This window comes from Ambystoma mexicanum, chromosome 9, assembly GCF_040938575.1.
Source record: "Ambystoma mexicanum isolate Mex_15411 chromosome 9, UKY_AmexF1_1, whole genome shotgun sequence".
NCBI lineage: Eukaryota > Metazoa > Chordata > Amphibia > Caudata > Ambystomatidae > Ambystoma > Ambystoma mexicanum.
This window is the reverse complement of record NC_090931.1, coordinates 365,180,423-365,204,110: the sequence shown is the minus strand read 5'-3', so window position 1 is coordinate 365,204,110 and position 23,688 is coordinate 365,180,423. Positions and strand designations below refer to the sequence as shown.

Genomic DNA, 23,688 nt, shown 5'->3' with positions numbered 1-23,688 from the left:
TTGACCTGGGGTCAAGGACGCTATTTCGAGAAATGGGTGCAAGGCACACTGGGAGTCAAATGAACGGGCCATGTACATAAGACATTTGCAAATGCCAAGTGTTGAACAATCACAAGGACAAAAGTCTATGTGAGGTGGAGTGAGAAAGTCTCTGAAGGCCAGAAAGGGTAATGGCACCCTGTTTGATAAAATCAAACAGTCCTAAATAAGAGTCTGAAATGGACATAATTGTGGTCTCCTAACACGTTACTCAGAATCCAAAAACAAGGGCAATTCATTAAAAACCCAGATGGAGATAGTAGTCTGCTCATACTCCATCAAATGTTCCAGAACAGTGAGCAGACTGTGAGGTCAATTACAAACAGAAGACCTTGGCTAAGGATCAGGTTGATGACATACGATGGACTAATTAGGAAAACAAGCAATGAATTGACACATCTCAAGGACCTAGCTTTCATTACTACTCTCAAGCTGCTAAACAAGTCGAAAGTCCAAGGTTGGATGGAGTTGCCAACCAATCATAAAGCCTGCCACGCACTTATAGATACAATGTTGTACTCACCAACCCTCTGCCATATTCTCTGCTGTAATCAGTGTACTACGTATTTAGAAGTAGCTCAGGATGTGTCCTACAGACAAGGGACTGTCCATGAGATATTAACACTTGTATGGTTTTATAAGTAGACATGTTCCCCTAATCCAATCCCTCCCGTTAGTAGATTTTGTAAATGCCACGTAGGATGATGTCATAAATGACTTATGAAAAGTATATACACTCTGTCCAAACAAGATAAGGTGTTAATATGCATGCATTTATTTTGATAGCTGTACATCTCTCTGCTTTCTTTCGTTGAGATTAAAACAGTATTTTACCATCTTCTTTGGGTCTGTCCGGTTATTTGATCTAAGATATTTACTGGTAATTCCATCTAGCGCATAGAGGATGCTTCAAAGTGCTAAAGCACACTCTTCTTCCCTGCAAACTCTCTCTAATCTCTTCCTCTGCCTCTCCAGTTCCCATCTGACACTCTCCCCTATGCCTCTTCAGCTCGAAAATTCAGCATCATTTATGACCCTTTGCACACCTGCCCCACTTTCATCTCCAAAACTGGAACAGCAGATCGCCTCAACCTTCTGAATATTAGGAAGATCAGGCACCCTCTTTCTTTCAACACAGCCAATCATCTCTTAACCACTCTTGTCTTCTCTAAACTGGTCTACTGTGCCAGTATCCTCTTTGGTCCCCACAACTATGCCTTTTGTCCTCTCGACAATATCATTAACTTTGCTACCAGAACTCTCTTTGAACTCCCTCACTTCACACCTACTACCTTGTACTGTCACCAGGCTGGATGGTTGATGATGCATAACAGGGCCAGATTTAAATTACTTCTCCTGGTTCACAAATCTATCCACTCTCCCTCCTCAAATTCCCTTGTGGCTCCTCGCACTCCCTGTGCTTCCTCTCACTTCTGGTCTTTCTCTCCTCTTGCTCCACTTGCATGGATTTCCCTTCCCACAGACATCTGAAAAATATTGTCCACACAGATGTGTTGAAAACCAAACTAAAACCCTACCTTGTTGCCTCTGAGTTACCCTCTTAACCTAACTCTCATCTGCCTTCACTTCACCCGTTATGGTCATATCCCGAGCATAACTAGCCGCACCACCTACCTGCACTTAGAAATGCTCAGTGTTGGTTGTCCTTAATCTATGTATGTCCACTTATGTATTGTCACCAGTGACTTTTCCATAAACCCCCTCCGCAACCTGGTCAGAATCTCACTCAAACTCACCCCATTTTAAGACGCTCACTGCTTCCTGTCAAATCTGATTTTGTGATCAAAAGAGCATTGTTTCTTCCTGTATATAAATAAATAAAATAATTACTCTTAGTTTATAGCTCAGAGCTTATTATGTCCTCTGACACAATCAATTTAAATGGAACGTCCCTATGTTTGTGTACATGTTATTTCAATGTGTGTTTTTATCATACATCTGTGTGCAAGATTAGCGTGATATCACATATGATGTATGATGTTTGCACGTACGTTTTTTAACTATTTTTTTTAAATCTTTTAATTGCGATGTTTTCCTTCACTTTGATTGCCATTATTTCAACACTTCTCGGCTACCCCGCGGTCAAATACCTGTCAACGTGCGTGAATATATCCAGGCCACTGAGTGTCAAGAACCCCCCTCACTCTACCTGAAGACCATTACGAGACCTTTATTTTCGCGGAGGAGCAGGACATTTCTGGTGCTCCACAGGACAACGACGTGCCCCGTTTCTCAGACAGTCCCACACCTGAGGCTCAGATGGCCCATCCAGGAAGCCTCTGTTAAACCCTGCATGCGCCCGCTGGGTCAACCATGACACCCTGAGTGCCCCTTCTATCTTTCCATCTAACTTCTGCGATGTGGGGTTGGAATGGGTCTTTGTACTCGGATATCTGTGTGCTTTATTTCTCCGCACTCTATTCCTACAATACTATCCTGGATCTGTCCTCTAATCGTGTGTGAAGAGATTATTTGTTTTCGCTATACGATGCATGCATTCAAGTTGCCTCCTTATAATTGTGTAACTGGCATCCTAATTTGCACTGGCTTTGTTTTTAGAGGTGAAGAATCAGGCAGCAAACATTGATTGGGAAGTCCCTCAGAGTTACTCTCCCGCCTTCTTTGTGTCATTTCTGTGTAGCCCTGTACTTGTCTTCTTTCCTCTGCTCTTTGTTTATTTCAACAGGAGACAGTGGCCTGCAGATTTGCTTGAAGTATGTGTCTGTTGGGTCTGTGTGATTAGTGGCATAAGGTGGTAGGAGTGTGGAGTGAGAATTGAGATCCAATGCCTGCCTTTCATCTTTCAGTGAATACAATGAGCCGGATTCATCACTATTTGCACTTCAGCAAATCTGGAGATGACTGGAGCATTTCCAAGGGGCCTTTGAGCAAATCTCTGTGAATCACAGTTGAACGTGACCAACTCAAGATTTACTCCAGTGCTAGGCTTGGTGAATCGGGTGTAAGGTAGCGGGTGCACATCTGAGATGCCCTGGGCCAGCTCCTGATGCATTCCAGTACACATCCTTGTGAATCACTGCCATGGTTCTGACTCAGCTCCTCAGGGTGGTGTCTCTAGCTGGGATCGCTGAGTCTTGCAGTTCCTTCCACCACCTTGCTGCCTCTGGTTCCCTGCTCATACCAACTTGGGGTAAGCAGGCAAGGTCAGTGTTTGGTGCGCCTGCTGTAAGGGGTCCAAGGATGTGGCACAATGTCCTTGCTGGAGAGTATATTCAAACATTCTTTCTTGGCATCCCGAAGACAAGCGGGATAGTTGGTTGCCCTTTAATGGTAATGTTTATGGGTACAGACATGTTTTTTGTGCTGCTTGATTTTTGAGTCTCAGGTTCTTGAAAGCAAAGTATCACAGTACAAGCCACATAGCTCGCATTCACTGTTGTATGGGTCACGCGTGCCTGCTGCCGCGTGCCACTCATTCGGGAATGTGGAATGCCTACAATAGACAAGGTTCCACTTTTGTCAGTTGGGCTCTGCCCAATGGGCAGCGGCGTTGCTCCTTACCTGTAAATAAACATCCTCAACCATCCCCAGCTGAGAAGGTGGTTTGCTGAGCCACGGTTATGCTCCCTTCTCATGTCCAGAAAGGAGTTCCCAAATGCTGCCTTGTTGTTTAATTATTGTATTGAATGTTTGTTATTTAAGCAAGGGCGTGGTGTTAATTCACTCATGCCTGTCTAGTGTCAACCCTCCACGTTCACCACTGTGCAATAAATTAAACCATTACAAAGACCTGCTTTGTCTTCATTGCTGATTATTAAAACATTAGTCCTGAAGCAGTCATTACAGGATCAGAACAAGGGGGTGTACTGGAGCCCAAAAACTATGCACACAACCATGGCTCTTTTCTTCTGCTTTGGTTGTGTAAGGCTTCATATGACCTTATGTCTTGTCCCTGGAGCAGCATGGTCGCAGCAGATGTTACTGTGTGCATCTGCTGGAGCCCTGGGGGCCATTATTATGTTAGGGCAATAAAAAGAAGCCATCCGCATCCCAATTCTCGACAGGAGGAATGCTGATGTTCCATGGAAAGTGAGGTTATCCCCATTGGGAAAGGTGCTCTCCATTACGTACCCAAGTGAAAGAAGTGCCCAGTTATTGCTTTCAAGCTGTCAACAAGTGCTCTTCTGCCGGAGAGTAGAATGCTACGATTTTCTAATGCAACATTCATTGTCTATGACATCACAATTAGTTATCGCAAAGGACGTTTAAAACAATAAAAAGATATATTGCAAAAATATGATGTGTACAGTTTGCAGGCACTCCCTGGGCACTCGGTTCCACGTTACAAGATTTAATGGCTGACTGTTTATTTTGTTTATTGATATTATATATAAAGGTGCAAATCGTGATCCTGGCATCTGAGAGCCCACAAAATAACAAACAGACACGCTAACATCAACACACAGGGTCGTAGCAGGGACAAGGTGGGGGGCCTGCACAAGTGGGAGAGACAATAGGCATTCAAGGGGATCGGGTCAGTCGTAGAAAGCTTGAAGGGATACATTTTGTTTTGAAAGATGGGTAGAGACAATTAGAGTCTGGTGGATCCATACACAGGTTTTTATCAATGATCAAAAATCATTTTATCATAGATTCTCCCCGTCCTAGGCCCCCCCTTTCCCTATGTGATTAAGCTCACCCCAAATTCAGTATTTATTTTTGCTGTTTTAGTTTCGTTACAAATTCCTTCTCTGTAATTTTTTTCGCTGAAATCACTGGATACCAAATGAAGGCAATCCACTGAGTTGGCTGTATTCATCTTGGAGTTTAAGGAAAAGACAGCTTGGGGCAAAGTGGACAACTTTCCCCAAACTCACAGGCATATCACCATCTGTTCATGTTTAGTTGTGATAACCAGTCCGCTAAAGTTGGGTACCTGAATCAACTGTTGTCTTGTGAATTTGATTTTCTTCTATGCATGTGACTACATCTAGTGCATCAGTCAAGCAGTGCTGCCCCTTGCAACTGATTTAGCATTAGCATGAGATAATCTATATTGTACACCTAGCCAACGCTCATTTTGTATTCCAACTATACCTGTTTTTTTTTCATGGAAATGCACATATGTTTATGTGATAAAGGCTAGCTTGCAGGCTCCTTCTCACATGCTACACAACTTGAACATGTTTGCTAAACCAACCAGTGTTTTTCTTCTTTCATTCAGATGTTGTGATAGGGATTACTGACCTTAATTTAAAATAGGAGACAGATACTATTCTACTAGGTACAACTTTAAAGTCAGATAAAAAAATAAAGAATATTTGCATTGCAATACATTCATAATTTAAAAGATTATTCAATCAATCAATGTTAATTTTTCCAAAGCCATTAAACATATCCCAAATCCGTAAAACATATATGTCATAAAGTTCGGATACCAAATAATTTATATGATCAAAGGCCTACGTTATAAAAAGATTTCTTTAACAAATACAACAGTCGCCATACAAAAGAAACCATTTACAGCTCTGCCCAAGAGAAATGCATTTAACTAGAAAGTTCTTGAATAGTACTATTAAAAAAAAAACAGTCTACAAGACTTGGTAAATGTTCACTGTTTTAAAATAAAATAGAATCACGGGTCAAACAATGCATGACACACTAAGTAGACAACTCATGATTAAGGGGTGTCCAGTTGCCGTAGCTGCTGTGACAACAGTCAATCACAAATAGCTACAAATTATTTATGGGATGATATGTTTACTGAATCAATCCTACCTGCCATAAGGTACTTCTTCATACAAGGATTATTTATCCATTTTAGAAAAGACTTCTTTTTAGCTCTCTCTAATTTGTCTTACTATAGTAAATAATATATGATTCACTCCATACTATTGTTGCTTTCTTTGTATACTTGATATGACAAAGATCACATAATAAATCATCAACAAAAAAGGAAGGTCATGATAGATATCTTGGATAAGCTGTTGGCATCCATGGACTTCCACAGAGAGTTACCAAAACACAAATGGTGTCTGCATTGATAGAAAGGGACACTTCAAGTAGGTAGGCAATAACTGTTCATATTCTTTTTTTGGGGACAAATAATACATCTTTCTGCAGCTTTTAAACACTGGCCCCCTGAGTTGCCAGAATCATTCAGTGAGATATCCACCCTTGGTAGATATAGTGTACCTCAACTATACTGACCGGTGAGCAGTACCTACAACTTCCCCACCCCCAGCATTACATAACATGGAACAATCAGATGCCACTCACACGAGGGATTACAGAACCTATTTTTAGATAATAAGCTGGACAATGATTCTTGTTGGCCAATCCAAGACCACAGTAGGGGAAACTCATTACAAACGAGGAAGAAAAAGCAAAGGAAGTTTGACCAATGGCAAAAGAGGGGCCCATCAAGTGCCAGGAAGAAAGTGTGCTACAGGTCCAGCAGAAGGAAAACACCACAGAGCAAAGGCCAATTCAGCGTTCTATATAGAGCACCTGCATACTAGATTAACGACTCTTTATTGAGAACATGCTTGAGCTACGGCGCTATAGAACCAGAAGAATACTGGAATTAACCACTGGATGCTTAAGAATTGTACACCATGCAAACGCTTCTAGAAAATGGAATATCTCTAGAATGTGCCATTTTGGAAACAGGAGAGGACATTGGGAATCAGGATATGTGTGACATCGCGTGGCGATGTTGGCCGAACAACACTTGCAGCCTTTCTTACTGTTTACACATAATAGCAGGTTTGCCAACATGACATTTCCACAGAATATTCCTAGAACTTGCTGGTTTCTGTATCGTGCTTCAAACTATGAGTGCAGAAATCCTTGGAACAGACTTCTCCAATAGCCTCCTCAGTCTTGATAATGGGCTATGAGTCAACACATATGTGACCTTGCTGCTTACAATGTTCACTCCAGAGGAGCTAGTGGAAGAAAACTTAAGTCTGAAAAATGAATAGTCAGGTTCCTACACATTGGTCTAATCCTGCTTGATTCCAAAATCTGTCCTATCTCATAGCTTGTTTAGTCTTTCCATTTGTTTCTGAATCCTACCCCCAACATACAGTAGTCTTCTCTTTTGATGACTGACTTCATAAAAACTGATTCTCCGGATACTTAAATGTATTGTTGTTCCTTTTTGATTCCAGTATCCTGAGTCCAAATCTGTCTAAATCATTCTGTTTTAAATTCAAGTGTTTTCTGAGTTTTTTGGGTTAACAGTCTCTGTTCTGTGAGATTTTCTTACCTGCATATTCAGGTCATACCACTATAGGCCACCTTTATGTTGACGCCAAGTGTAGATGATGAGGCAGGAAAAGAGTGTGCCTAAAGCGATGTCTTGACTATGCACTGGATGTATTGTGACACCGGCGCCATGTAATGGGCATTTCACATTAATAGACACTTCGATATTTAGTTGAGCTGCACCATCTAAATAGTCTTTTTGTGCACAGGCCATTATGCTCTGTTCCCTATGATCGCCCATTTGCTAGAGCCTTAGGGCAATTGATCTTGCAGTTATATTGTTGTAAGAACCTTGTGTTGGTTAGCATTACAGGCTAAGTCTCTTGGTTACACCAACGTCTCAGGAGTAGGTTTAAACTCCCTCGAGGGGACTTCAAATTGTCTTTGGGTTGTTGTTGGTTCTCTCATGGTCGTGTTGTTAACTGTGCCTATTCAAAGTTGGTGTTGATAGAGAATCCAGGGTTAGGAAGCAGCATCTGAGAGACCTCTTGGTTGCATTGACTTAAGAAAACCATGGAGGCTGCATCCAAGGACTGGGATCAGAAGGCTCACATCTTTCCATCACATTCAGGCTGGTCCATTCCAGTAGTGGCCCGCCACAATACAAATATGTGGTGCACGTCTGGATGTTTCACACTTTCACCAGCACTTTTTAATTCTATATTGGTGAAAATCTTCAGTACATGGACTTATTGGATCACTCCAACCAATACAGAATACTAAATGATTGTAAAGTGGCAATTAGACCCTCGCTGACTACTAGCTTTCTTCAGTTCAATCAAGATAAGATCCTTATTCTTGCATCCCTCTCCACGCCCTCTCATACTTGTCCCTTCCCTGCTTTGCAGCCACCTCTGGCCTAGCCAAGCATCCGAAAAAAGAAGCTTGGTTTTCTTATGGCTAGTACCCTGGCCCTTACAACTCAGATTACTGCATTTATTGGAGCCTCATTCTACTTTCCACCCCTTCTTAGAGGCATTTTTCATTTCATCCAAATAAAAGAGGGGCACTTGCCTTTGACACCATGGCCCTCATTACGACCCTTGCGGAAATTGACTGACCGGACCGCAACAGCGTAAATAGCGTTTCCGCCATTGCACGAAGGAGCAAAGTGCGGCTAATTACGACCCATCGGGCACGAGCATTACGCCATGGCGGAATCCGAAAGGCTGCGATGGCGGAAATGACCCCAAAACGGCCCTTACCGCCGCCGTACGCTGCACCAGGTGCAATACCGCCACCCATCTTAGCGGTCACCGTAATGAGCGGGCACCGTAATGAGCGGGCACCGCAAATTACGGGCACCGTAAATATACGGAAACGGAAGTAAAAGCATGTGGCCGGAACGGGAAACAGCACGCCGCACAACTATAAAATCCGAATCCCAACACAACCATTAAAAATCCGACCCTGACACACATCCCAACCCGTTAGCAACCCCAGTTCAAAAAATAAATATGGGAAAGGTAGCCAAGAAAGCGTGTGATCGCAAGCGGCAGGTCCACTTCTCCCGAGAGGAACTGACCGTGCTGACCGAGACCCTGCAGGAAAATGGCGCCGTCGTCTTCTCCAGTCAAATGACCAGGACGGCCCTTGCCAACAAGAAGGCCATATGGGCCCTTGTGGCACAGCGCGTAAGTGCGGTGGGGACAACACCCCGCACGCCACAGCAATGTCGCAAGCGGTGGGACGACCTGCGGATCCGCGTACGCAGCATACTTTCTGCGAACAGGAACATCGCCACAGCTACCGGGGGGGGATCAGAGTCGCCCATCAAGTTGACCCCCTGGGAGGAGATCTGCGCCTCCACCATAGGAATGGAGAGCATAGAGGGAGTCGGAGGGATGGAGAAAGGAGTGCCGACATCCGGAGAATCAGGTAGGTTTGCCAAGAGAAACAATGCGAAATCCACAAACCACGAACATGTGCAGTACCATGTGACCCCATAGTGCAATACATACTTTGCCCTGACAGCGCCCTCTAAAAGTCAGAATGAATAAACAAATTAATCAAGATGCCATAAACAACCCCTACATGTGCAGCATGCACCCCCTAACTGCAGGCAGCCAAATGAATGCATCCTCAATCCACACGAAAATGAGACTACCTCCAAGGCCCAGTCCCATATCAGCCTCATGTACCACCCCAATGCATTTGACACGTTGCCATTCCAAATCCGACAGACCCATAACTAACGCTCGCCCCTCTTTACTCCACCACAGGGTCCGATACCAACGACGAGCTGCAGGACACCCCTACCAGCACGCCTGCAAAGAGGGCCAGGACCAACGTCCCAAGAGCCTCCACCTCAGGTGCAAGGATCAAGACACGGCAGCAGCAGGAATCAAGTGCCAGCACACTGGAGGGGACTGCAACAGGCACCCCAGCAGCCAGCAAGTCCACAACCCCAGCACCACAGGTCCCCCCAAAGAACGTATCTGATGGCACTGCCTCTGGTGGTAGCAGCACCATAGGTGACACAGCTGTCATGCCAGCATGCTCCGACACGGAAAACAGTGCTGGCGACGTAGGTACCATCCATGACCTTTCCCAATCCCCCTGCATGTTCCATCCCCTACACCATGACGAAACCACGCAGGGGCACCCTGAAGACGACGACTGGCCAACCCCCACAAGTCCTGTGCCAAGGCAACATGTGTTGAGCAGCCCCCCTGTCACACCACCGCAAATGTCCATGGCCCAGCAGAGGCAACAGTCCCTCGACCTGCTGATCGAGCAACAGCAGGAAGCGTCCACGCTACTCAAGGACCATGCAAATGAATGCGGGGGTTCCAGGGCAGCCATGGAAACATCCACCGAGACACTCAGGGCACAAATAGAGAAAAGTAGTGAGAGCCTCAGGGGAGAAATGGAGAGAAGCACCGAGAGCCTGAGAGCACAAATGGAGAAAAGCACCGAGAGCCTGAGGGGGGAACTGCATGCGACGTCCAAAGACGTTTGTGCTGAACTTGCTGCTGTGCGCCGTGTGCTCTCGGAGCTCTCACAAACCCTCAGAGACATGCATGGACGCGAGCAGGCAGAGACGTCATCCGTGGCAAGTTCCGTCCAGGGCAGCCCCCAACGCAGATCTGGCAGGAACCTGCGCTCCACGGGCAGGGGTGCCCCTGATACCCGTAGAGGGGGCTTGCAATAGCGTCTACCCACGGGCAGCATGCATATCTGGACACTGGTGTTGGGGGGGGAGGAAGTAGGGTGGAGGGGGTGTGTTGGGCTTCACTGGGTGGCGGGTCCATAGGGTGTATGAATCAAATCACATTAACAATACAGCACTTCATTATCATCCAATGACATGTGTGGACATTGATATTTGCGTACGAGGCCTTCATAGGCGTACAGTCCACTATGTGCGTGTACTACACACACACAGTGCCACAGGTCCCCTTTCCGTGTAATAGGCACCATGCGTGGTTGCTAGAAGCATGCATCTATGATGCTCTGTCGGATTGCACGTGCATCCTGTGCCTCATGGACTCCCTGGCGTCCCTCCACATCCCCACCCTCATCATCATCATCTTCAGGTGCATGCAGTACAGCGTCAGGGGGCATGGGCACATTCCTACGTATGCACATGTTGTGCAGCATGACACATGCCATGACCATCTTAGAAACCCTCTCATGGCTGTACATGAGTGCCCCGCCAGACCTGCTGAGGCTGCGGAAACGAGCCTTCAGTAGGCCGAATGCCTGTTCAATGACCACACGGCTACGTGAGTGGGCATGGTTGTAGTCCTCCTCATGCTGGTTCTGTGGGTTCCGGATTGGTGTAAGGAGCCATCTCTTCAGTGGATACCCGGCATCACCTGTATGGGACGAATAAAGGGTGTCAGTGGAATGATAGTGCTAAGTAGCCCCCCCCCCTCCTGCAAGGTCATTGACGCATCAAATGGGCCACGATGTCATGCATGGAATGAGACTCACCGAGTAGCCAGGATCTGTGCCCTGCGTGTCGCTCCATGTAGCGTGGTATTCTTGTGTTCCTCAGGACCATAGAATCATGGGTAGATCCTGGAAATCTGGCACAACAATGCGTAAAGATCTTGTTGGAGTCACACACCATTTGCACATTGATTGAATGAAATTGTTTCCGGTTGCGGTACTGGACCTCCATGGCATGTGGGACAACCAATTCAACATGGGTGCAGTCGATGGCACCAATGCAACCCGGGATGCCGCCAAGTGCATGGAATCCCACCTTTGCGTTGGTAATCTCCTGGTACGTGCGTGGTAGTGTGATGTGGTCGTCGGCGTGCTTCAGGAGGGCATCGTGCACTTGGGAGAGTGTCCGTGAGAACAGTGGCTGTGAAATGCCATGCAACTGTCCCACTGTGTGCTGGTAGGTGCCTGTGGCCAGGAAGTGGAGTACAGACACCACCTTCAGTAGGGGTGGGATGGCGGTTGGGCTATCTATCATGCTCACGAGGTCAGCATGTGTCATGTCCACAATGGCGATTATGGTGTCCCGGTCCAAACGGTAGAGGGTGTGGATCTGCTCAGCAGTGAGGTTGAACGGATCAGCTCGGAGGCGTGGGATTGCGGGCCGCCTGCGTGGTGGTAGTGGCAGTGCTTGTGGGCCTTGCTGACCCTGCCTTGCCCTCCTCCTCCTCCTTCTCCTCCGTCTCCCCTGTGCGCCCGGTTGTTGTACCTGTTGTTGTTCGTCGTCTTCTTGTAGTTGTAGCACTTGCAGTGCTATCTGGTGCCCCAGGCCCAACATCGCTAGTCCTGCCGGTAGCATTTTGGAGTGGGAGTGGTTGTGGGAGGGGTTTGGGTCTGCTATATATGTGCTGTCGGCCTGTATGGCCTCCACCTGTGCTGATTGAATGAATCTGTGGCAGATGCAATCCCTTCTGGCCGAGCACGTCCCGCACGTAAGGCTGCATTTGGCCGCATGGCATCTTGGGGTTGGAATCATGTATCAAATCCCGATGGCAGTGTGATGTACTTTGACTGATTTTCATGCTATGCTCCCATTGTTACACATGCTATGATTGCAGCCGCTTACATACCTGTGAAGAGTCAGTGGTATGTAGGGCTCGATCGATGGCCGACCCTCATGCAGCACAGTATCGTACTTCACCGACGGGCGTGGCGTCCCATTTGTGATTGCAGCCAGTTAGCATTATGACACACAGCCGCACTACATTGATGTAATTGTGAATGCAAGCGTTCACAGAAGCCTTTTCGACGTAATGTTGCAAGTGTGGAATTCGAAGGCCAGGATTTTTGGTTGCGAAGTAGCGGTGAGGAGACGCCCACAGGTCTGCCTGGAAATGTAACGTTCTATTGTTGAATGTCCTTGGGACAGGGCCCATAACGAGCAAGCAATGAATGACATGAATTGAATGGGATGCGCAATAGCGTAGTGGACGATAAGGCAGGACGTTCCCAAGTCCATCTAGCTTCACGACACTACAGATCCGGCCAGGAGCACAGTGGTTTTTGCAGACTGCATTACGCACAGACGCGATGGAAGTTTCACATATTATGTGAGTGAATGTTCATGCGTTTTCATTGCGGGATGAGGGAATGATGAATGGATGCATGGACAGATGATTCCATTTAGGGTCTGCCATGTACATGTGTTTTTTGATTCAATCCCCTTCCCCTGCGCTATGTGATGCAAGGCTGCCATAGTGGGACTTACGTCTATCTGCCCTTGTCGGATCCTCCCTGTCTCGACGCGCCTTCATACACTTGTGTCTAGGCACGTTACTAATCCCATGTCATGGGTTCTATCTTGACGGACGCATGCACAGTAACCGACGTTGCCAATGGTGTATTAACCTCGATTGGTTTCGTTATGTATCGATACTGATTTAGGGGTGTGTATATTCCTTTGGAGTGGCCTAGCATGCATATGGGTGTGGATTTGGTGTGTTGAATGAAGATAGTGATGCATCATGTGTCATGTAGTGCAATCGGTTAATTTGTGTTTCATTTTGGTGACAGGTATCTCCTGCCCTATTGCAGATGCCATCTGTACGCCACTCCTCCAGATGGTTTTTACTCTCGACACCTGCAGCTTCGGGTGAATCAGTGGAGCAGCATTACGATCTTATGGGACGATCGCCAATGGGCCACATGCCCTTACGCTGTTCTGGTGGCTAGGTGCAACATTTCGGCCTTTCAGCTGGACTAGTGCCTGCCTCATGGGACGGACCTGCGGTTCTTGCCGCTTCCATGTTGCCTTTTGGAACGTTGATGTTGGCCCTGTGTGCCATGATGGTACAGGGCGTCACACAAGTGGAAGCTGGTCAATTATTGCAGATGCAGCCCTCGGTGATGATGGATGTTTTGGTGTTATTTTACAAATTGCTGTGAGGCCTTTGTCATTTGGATGTGCATTTAAATTGTATTCCGATATTTGGCATGTTGCGTTATTCTTTGCAGGTGATGTGGCGATTTTCGATTTGTGGCGGTATGTATTGCGAGATGATCTGCATTGTGTTCCGCCTTCTGAGTTGAGTTGTGTGGTACAGTACTGGCCGCTTTTGCCTACGTAGCACAGTGTGGTCACGGATAGGGGCTGCCATTGTGACTGTTTACATGATGTGCTGTTCAGGGGCGGGGGATTGGCTTTTGGCCGACTGGTGCCTGTCAGCCAGGTCGATTGATGGTATGATGGGATGTTCAGAATGTGGCTGGTCACAGGTGCCTGTGTTTGCGTGCGTTTGTTGGAGGGGGACTGGGGTCATGTCCATTGGAATAGCTTCTGTATTCATGCCATCTGTGCCCTGCAGCTCCCATCGGCCCCTCTTGGGATGTGCCTGGCTGCTCAGTCACTCTGCCAACTTGTGTGGTACATGCTTCTGCTGATGGTTGGTTTGTTTACTGGCAAGAGTACAGGTCTGGTGCAATCCCCCTCAGGATGCTGTTTTGGATGTTGCCTTGCGCTGGTGGCAAGCGATGGGGGACTACTGTTGTTTTGTGTCATGTGTTCTTGATTTCCATTTTGATGTCTTGTACCTTCACATGCCTGTGCTGCATCAGTACGGCTATGGTGAAATGCCGTACATGGATGCCCACTCACGGGGCGCTTCGAACACCTGCATGCATTTCTACGTTGGCATGCATGGGTGAATTGTAGATTTCACTGGTTGCATGGTGTGAGTACATTGCGCCTGCCAGGAGTTGTGCAATGTGGCCAGGGAGTGGAGTACAGGCACTCAGTGGGCCATTTACGGTTGGTTCACGATGCCGTATTTCTAGCCATGGCGGAATGGTCCATTCCGCCATGCCTGATGGCGTTAGGTACATGTCCGCTAGGGTCGGAATTGCCGTACCGTTGCACCATGGTGGTGTTTGCGGTTTGGCATGGTGCGCGCGCGCGTGCTTAGTGCAGTTAGCGTTGGCGTTCACTACGGTGTCGCTAATGGCTTCGTACTTTGCGGTGACGGGTCATAGTCGCACCGAGCGCTTTTCGATGGCGGTATTGCATTTCCGCCATCGTTTTCCCCTTTCCGCCAGGGTCGTAATGAGGGCCCATTTATTTACTTTGCTAATTCAGCAGTCTAAATCTGACTCCATATAGACTTTGTGGGGGTGTGCTTCTTCCAGCACATCAACAAACAAAATACATTAGGCACAGTTCAATTGTTTATCCAAATAAATCGCTGCTTTGTTTGGATCTCAGAACAAGATCCACCTTTATGTACACGGCATGCTCTTATGATCATCAGTCAAAATGAACTTTAATGCCAAGTCTTTCAGATGGTCCACACGATGAGGGGACAGAATATTCGGCCATTGGGTATCTCGTTTATCAAGCTCAATTTCAACTCTCTTCACATGATAATGAGGAACCCCACAAGTTCATGCCCCCCATCAAATCCCACATGTTTAACAACCAGTGAAGCTGCACTACAAATCAGGCCATGTGCTAAAGAGCAGTGCAGGAAGGTATTTGTCTCTATGACATTAACAATTTCTAAATGATCCCAGCCACTCACCTGCTCTAGTGTGATATACACCAGTCCCTTGCTGATATTTGCCTAGTGGATCTGCTTCAGTGCTTATACATTTGATCCAGGTTACCCTTTACTCTCCATATAGCCATGGTTAGAAGAGCAGTGGGCAGGGGTGGACTGAGATTGGTGAGATGGAGCATACCCACTTTTATCCCGCGTTCCAAAAAGGCTTTCTTTGTGACGTTCAGAGCTTTTCTTTTCGGTGGATGAGGAGAGACCAGGAAAAGGATGGATCATGTTGTTTTGAAATTCCACTGTCTTTTTGGCCGCTGATGCCTTCAGGATCCTATCCCTGTCGCTGGAGTCACTCAGGCACACCAGCAGTTTAGGCAATTGCTTCGCTTTAGATCCAGCTGACCTGAGCCTATAGCATTTGTCGACAAATATAGGGTCATCTTCCACGTCAAGATCCAGCTGCACTGGGAGCCATGTCGAGCCACAGCCTATTGGATCATCACCTTCTGCACCCCTTGGGAAGCCAATTATGCGCAATTGCGAGCCATGCATCGCATTCTCCAGCAGTTCAAGTCTGTTATCCGTCGCCCTACTACCTTTCACCACCGCTTCCTTTTCATGGCAAATGTTCTCAACCATAGGGAGCCTTTGCGCTGATTGCTTGTCCAGCTCAGTGGTCTTCTGCTCTAGTGTGGAAGATTTTGTTTCTAACTGGGCAACTTTCTCTGTTAATTTATCCAGTTTGCCTTCCAAACTAGACATCGACTGCTCTATTCACCCTAGTGCCATCATGACAGGAACCTGGGATTGCCCCCTAGGGGGTGCGAAAAAGTCAGCATGCTCCACAGTGTTGTTCTTCTTTCCCTTTCCTGGTGCCATTTCCCGCTACCACTTTCTAACGGAGGGCCTCCACCTATCCTCCACAAACCCCCACAGCAACAGAGGGTGAGAAAGCCATAAAATGGGGGTCTTCACGAGAACGCAGTGTTCTCCAGTACCCACGCTCACCTCCTCCTTAACCCGACTGGTCACGATATGTAGAAGCTCCTGGTGGGCTGCCTGCAACTAAATTCCCTCCGTTCTCTGCAGTGTCTGCAAAATAGCATTCAGGTCCAAATTCTGCCATACTGTGTCCCGGTGCAGCGCAATGCCATCCAGGTGCAGAAGCACGCAGTGGACACATTCGTTTCACAGTGCTCCAAGCGAAAGATGTATTTCTGCAGGCCTCAGCACCTTAGCCCCCAGTCGAGACAGTGGCTTCGAAGTCAGTGCTGCGGCTAGTGTGCCATGCGGAATGGGTCCCAATTCTCACTGAGTGGCCAGGAGAGAGCAACCCTTAGTGTTGTGGCGCCTCAATGCCAGCACACTCAGCATGCACACCGAATGCACACCGAATGCACTCCTTCCTGCCATCTCGCCTGTCGGCAATGCTCGGTGGTACACACCACCGCTGAGATCTCCGGTCTGGAGTGGGCATTCGATCTAATTTCTTGCCCGATGCGGCACTGTAGTTGGATCTGTGTCCTGAAGAAATTCCACAGCCTCACGCCATGTTATCGCGGCCCCATTCCGGCCGTGCCTAACCTCACGTTACAGAGCTTCCCAACTTTCTTGGGCTCGCTAGCACCCCCAACGCATGGATATTTTTCATGGGGAAAGTTTACCACCTCCACCGGTAGTTTTTCTGAAAATCCACCCAATTCAGAGTTTATCACTGGTGGAGTGGTATTTCTGGAACACCTCCTGATGTACTTCAGAAATACCACCTCCATCGGTGCCAACATAGAAAGGTGTTATTTTTCCAGAAATGTTCAGACGTTTTCACCTTCTATGTGACGGTGGAAATGGATTGTGTACAGTACTGGCTCATACCACGACTGTTCATTTTTGTATGCACAAAAGGGTCATTTTTTCACTTTAAGGCATCACATGACTAAGGTGGCAAGAAGGGAGCATCAGAGACGCCTATACTTTCAACTCAGTAACATGGCCCTTTGGAAACACTGTTTCACGGTGGTAAACCGAAGCACATGTTCTTTCCTTCTGTTCAGCAAAAAAGGTTTTCAAACAATTGTGCCCAATGTGGTTTTTTACCCTCACCTCTAAGGTGAATTTTGTGCAGCAAGTCTGCCTAAAATACTGCAGAATACTGCTGGCGTTGTTTAATCAAACCCTAAATTGGCTTTGTGGTAAAATCGGCGATATTAGCCAAATACCGCTGATCTTACCTTTCCCACCCAAATCTGAATGACTCCCTAAGTCTGTGAATGTTTATCATTGTCTTTTCAAGATTACTATTATTTAGCAACAAAAGACACACATACAAATCAACAACAGATTCAAATGTATAGATAAAAGGTCACATGAACACAGGTACATTCTTCCACCCTTTACTTTACACAGTCACACATACACTGAAACACATCTCCACACTCACAGAAACTGAAACAAACACATACAGAGACACAGACACACAGACAGACACACACCCATACACATAATCGACCTTCCTTGAAAGCACACATGAATATACTAGGTCACTCTTGCTCCATCTCCAAACCCAGATGCCAGGTGGGCTCGCCTCACAGTTCCCTCTGCTTCATGAATTGAAATATGCAGCCAACTTTCCAATAAAGTGCAACTAGGGAGCATAATGAAAACCAAGTGCCCTCTGTGTCTTTTGCTCCAAATTGTCCAACTGCAGACCCCATAGCCACAATTACCAGCAACAGCTCAACCACGGCTTCTTGCCGTGCCTCGGCAGAGGCGGAATGGCAAATCAAGATGGTCTACTGTCTACATGTGACCAAGGAGAATGGAATTATCAGAAAACAATGCAATAAATACAGCAGAAGTCCTGGATGCATAAAAGTATTCGTCGCTTACAAGGGGTAAGTCAGTAGAAAACATTTCATTGCCCCATAGTGCCTGTAAATATAACATATAACACACAGAACCCAGAACATTTGTTAAATCAATTAAACTTTATGAAATCAATGCAAGAAGTAAAAGTCTGCTTTTCCAAGTGGATTGCAAATAGCGTGCAAATTTGAAAGCAGACTTAGAATCGGGACGAGACTGAAGCAGTAAGAAGCCACGTTTCCACTGTCTTGTTCCATAACCCCAATGTAAAGCAAGTAGGTAGTTTACCCGCTCTGAAAGCTTGGGGCTGCAACCTTGCGGGCCTGGGCCACTGCATTGCGCAATGCACCAGAATATTATACTGGTACCCCCAGGACAAAAGTTGCCAGTCCTTTCCCTGGCAGTGGGCTTTTAATCTACTGGCATTTATTTATTTTCTTATTAAAAGTAGTTATATCGTGTGGACCTAGACACAAGATCAGTGGAGATCTGCGAATTTACAAGAAAATATGCAAACACTGTGTAAGTAATACAGTTGGTAAAAAGAGCAGCATCAATGCAGGCTATTAAAGGCAAAGGTTTTGCCTGCTACCCCTTCCAGTTTCCAGCATATCTTGGGAAGGGGTTTGACTTAGAAGCAGAGGCGGACAAAGGCAGCACTACCCAAAAGACGCTGCTAGAAAAGAAGTAAGAATTCTGAATTTCAGAAATGTGCACAAAATTGAAGGTGGATCCCACTTGCAGCATTTTGCACTAAGCCCAGCTTGGACTTTAGGATACCAGAGACCAAGTTTTAAAAGGAAACAAACTGTAGCTAATCAGCATCCGGGTCGTGGTCGATGAAGATGGAAATCAAAGGCCAAGTGATCTGTATTAAACGGACATGGCTTTAGAGGTTTTCATAAGAATCCGCTCAGGATTGGAGATATCCATCAGCTATGGTCAACAGCGGAAGGTGGTCATAAGTATCCAGCTCAAAGGCTCCCTGGATCATGCTCTTACTCAGGGTCTGGGATGTCCAGAAATAGGTCTTGGAGGTCTGGGATTTGTAGTTTTATGTGCAGTAGTCCAGATTTAGCAAGATTCAAGAAGATCTGTTACGTACATCTAGCTGGGAGATGCTCAGATTCGTGTAAAGGATGTGCATGATTGCATCACAGACACTCAAAGTAGGCTGGCTTGGCTATTACACTCATTACCAAAGTGAGGCATGAGAACTACCAATCATCCTTTAGATTTTCACCACTACCCATGAACATGAATTGTGCATAATTTCAAAGATCACCTAAGGAGCATGTCGGATCCCTGCGTCAAGTGAAAGGATGGTTAGATGATAAATAATGTTTGTACCTATCATGATGCGCTAATGGTTTACATTGTTATTAAAATGTCTTTAAATATCAAATGTTTCTGGCTTTGGTATGGGTTGTGCTCAGTTTGTAAACAATGAATTGCTATGTTGAGGAAGAAATTGATATTGCAGCACATTGCATTGTGTTCGAACAGAAAGGTTAGCATCCTACCCAAACTTTATTATACTGTGTTAGTCAAGCACACTGTTACCAAACTGCCAGCTTCATAATATGTTATGATGCAGACATGTTACAGAGCCCCAGGATACAGACAAGTATATATATTTAAGTACATCAGTAATTACAAGGATTGGCAGGCTGCCCAACCTATTTAATGTGCTATGGGACATGCAGGTTTTCACTGCGGCTGGCTTAAAAATAAAATGTGAGATCTATTGCGGGACCCACCGATTTGTAAACTGCCCAAGATATATGCTATGCTAGGAGACACACAGCTTTAAATAAAGTCCATGTTATATGTTATTAAACATACCGATTAGCAGAAAGTTACCAAGTTAGTATATTATCTCATAGTGCACATACGTTAGCAGATATCTCACCATATTTTGATATGCCGTGTGCACGGTCATTCTTAAAATAGGCCTGTGAACCAAATCAATATTTCCCACATTGATGACTCTTAACTTAGTAATTTTAGTGGCACACTGGTTGAGGTGGGGCACATTTAGGCGCGCAACCAGTCCACACACTGCCCTATACCCAATAGACTGGCTTGAGCCTGCTACAGCAGGACACAGGTCGGCAGATGAGTGTTTTGTATGTACATTGGGGCATGCATGTACAGATTAGCAGACACTCTCAAACTGCCCTGATTTCCCAGCTATTGCACAGACACCTGTTCCACACCAGGGATAGGTAAAATGGAACATGCGAAGCAGCAATACAGCACTAGGCTGTTTTCTGTGAGATGGTTCAATCCTGTCTACAGCCTTCTTTACATTCTTCTCAGGTTGTACAGGCTGTTCCTGCCTCGCCTGCATATATGCAGAGAAGCTCACATGAATTCTGTGAGAACTCCTCATCTGGGAAAATCCAAGGAGAAGAAACTCCTTTGGAGACATTCATGAGCTTAATGCATTATGAAAGACAGCACCTCAGTTCTCGCACCTGGGGCATCACTGAAATCATTACATAGTATCATGCGGTAAAGCCAGTTGGTGGAATGTAGTTTTATTGAAGCGTTGTGCCTTTATTGGATAAGACATCCTGCATGGATTTCCTCTGTGGTTTGTTTATCATGTCCTCCTTTGCTTGCTCTGCTCAGTATGTATTGGTGTGTGCGTGTGGATGTCTTTTTTGTGTATCGACCCGTCCTCACTGCACACCCTCTTCCTCTTCTCTGACTAGATAAGGCACTTCTTGACCGATGGCTCTCAGGACACAGAGCTGGCGCGGATCATCCAGGACTTCTCCAAGGAGACTTGCAAGTGCCCAAAGATAAAGCAAGTGTTAGAGGTGGAGCAGGAGGAAATCCAGAAGCAGCCCATTACAAGACAGGTCGAGCCGGCTTTCTTAACACACATCGTCGAGAGCATCGCGGATGTGCAGGATACCTGTGATTATCCTCCAGACCCCTCTGCCGTGCTGCCAACAGATTGGTACCAGCAGACACCACCACAGGATGCAGCACCTCCGAGCCCTTACCGGCCCAAAAGCCCTTGGGGCAAGCTTGATCCCTACGCCTCGTCAGAGGTAAGCCTCATTTGCGGCTCGCAATATGTTCTATGGAATATTTCGACATCTTCAAAGTTTTGCCACTGGTGTTACTGGTGGATAGCGGAGAATTTTTAATTCCACTTACTTTGGCGATTTCACCGGAATTATTTCAAACAGTTCTTAGCAGTTCTTTCCAAGGCTTGTGATTTAATCTTAATCCACATTCAATTTATATGTATTCAATGTCATCCTCAATCTGTTGCATCTGAACACCTGAGGTTTCTGAACTTCACACTTCATTATTATATACACACACAAAAACATTTAGATCTGCTTTCAAATTCAGCTCAACGTGTTTTGGAAACCTAACCTGTCCTCAGGAGAAAAAAATTACATAAACTCTTATCCTACTTTCCATTGAGAAGATTTCACCTAATATCAACGTTATCCCCTCCCAACACTGGAAACAGAGAATAGTGAGCTTCTCCTTAGATGCTACATAACCCTATGGAAAACATTTTCCTTCTAATTTGTAGTTCCTTTAGAGTCCTGATTTTGTAGTTTTATTCATAAAAGCTTTCGCATATTTACCAACGGGTTCATAGCCTTGTGTCCAGTATCATCGCCATGTTTATTGTTATGCTGATGTGGGAGGCAACATATAATAGTTAATATCTTGGGAATCAGTTAAATGGTTTTCAATGTAGAAACAAAGAAATAAAACATTGAATTCTTGAGCAGAGACACAAATACCACATCCCCACAATTTCACACCATATAGTATCTCTCTTAGAATAGTATTTCTACAATATTTCATGGTTTCATGTATCTTACTTAATCTTATAAACTCTTTATTTAAAAGAAAAATTATTCACATTAAACTACTCAAAAGTCAAAAGTTAAGCTATTCAAACGAGATAGTAAAAAACACATATTAAACAAAATCAGTTTATCAAATATATATAGACAAAAGGCTGTTGATGTCTGTGCAAGCTCCGCCCTCTGTGTAGAGCATGGCTCCTCAAAGGACATCCACAGCTCTGCCCTGCACCTTTTTTCATACACCACACTGTCCACAGTCAACACGGTCTGGCAGCCAGACGGGATTAATCCAAGCCAGACCCCACGAGATCAGCATGAAACATAATATTTAGGCCAGTAATTCAAGTGATCATTCTGGTTATCCTTCATATTGTAGAGAATGCAGCAATGTCTATTTTAGTCTTTTAGATATGGTTAATAACAGCCCCTTTTTGTTCTATGTAACATTTTACAATCAAAACCAGCGTTCCTGATTAGTCAAGATAATATCATAAAAGGAATCAAAATTATTATAATAAATTAAAACAACATGAAATGTGAACAATTATAGCATTAAGAAAACGTACTATCATGTTATTTGACTCTTTAAGTCAGAATAGTTCAGGATGTCCACTACTTTAGCATACAGACACAGAATCATACATACAGAAATGTATAGACATCAGTTCAGACCCACCATCTCCTTCATTCCCTTGAATCTACCAGACACTTCTCTGATACAATCTGTGTATCCTGCCTACCCTTCGAGGTAGGGGGGTAATGGTTTTTAACATTTGAAAACAGATTTGGGAACCATTGTGTCCAATTTCAAAGAAATGTCTGGCTGCTATAAAATAGGTCCATTAATTGTGTACGCCTAACATAAGTGCAGTCTAGAATTCCTTTGCAGTACAAGATGTTTGCCCTCTGTATAACAGTCCTCTGTAGACAGATAATGCAGTAGACCACAAAGCAAGTTCCACAAGTAGCATAGCTCCTACGTAAAGTTCAGAATCTTGAAATATTTAAATATAGGGAACTAAGGACTTCACATTTTGGAAGATTTGGAATCCACATGAATTGAATGTGGACTGGTAAAAAAATAAAAAGCCATGGAAAGAATGGCTAGCATTACTTCTAAATAATTCAGCCGAACTCCGCCAAAGAAAGTGCATATGGTAGAGAAGATGGCATTTCCACTTCATGCCCAGCAAATTATTTGTCTTTCTCTCATGAAGCAGGAGAAATGCAAGTGCACTCAAAAAGTACAAATTATGTCTCAAGCTCTTATGGAAAAGGATCTGCTCTTGTTCAATGATTTAAAGAATGTTATAACCCTATGCTTGGGGAATGCTCTTCTGATCTCAAATATTGCGCCTGTGGCAGTGGCATCTGGAATTAAAATAAATTGATATCCTTCATTGAAAGTAACTCTGGCCATTCTATCAGTTAGAGTATACACCTTAAAGCAAGGATTGTAACATTGAGAACCATGCATTAAAGCAGGGCATGTTGGAGGAACAGGGATTACCCACACACCGAGGCCACTGTGGTGTAAATTGAAAGACATTTTTAATGAATACCACTATGGAACAGATTAATTCCCAAGGGCAAAATGAGAGGTGCCCTTCTGCTTGCATAAAGAGATGAAATGTCTTTCTGTGCGGGTTTCCTTAACACCTGCCAATCCTCCTCTTTGGAGGAGATCAAACGGTCTACCCTAACAACTGCGACAACTCTGCAGGTATGTGACTTTACCACAG

General features: G+C 45.4%; 1 protein-coding gene across 5 annotated transcripts in view; it reads left to right on the top strand.

The window, feature by feature from the left end:
• The window catches only part of LOC138488071 (septin-4-like), a 470,714-nt gene that overhangs the window by 251,634 nt on the left and 195,392 nt on the right, over positions 1–23,688 (top strand). For 4 of the 5 annotated variants that reach the window (XM_069614798.1, XM_069614799.1, XM_069614797.1 and 1 more), the window contains exon 2: positions 20,816–21,160. The exons of the other annotated variant lie outside the window; for it this stretch is intronic. In XM_069614798.1, coding sequence (XP_069470899.1) covers positions 20,816–21,160 — 345 coding nt within the window. The remainder of the gene's footprint in view (positions 1–20,815; positions 21,161–23,688) is intronic. 5 annotated transcript variants of the gene reach the window in all.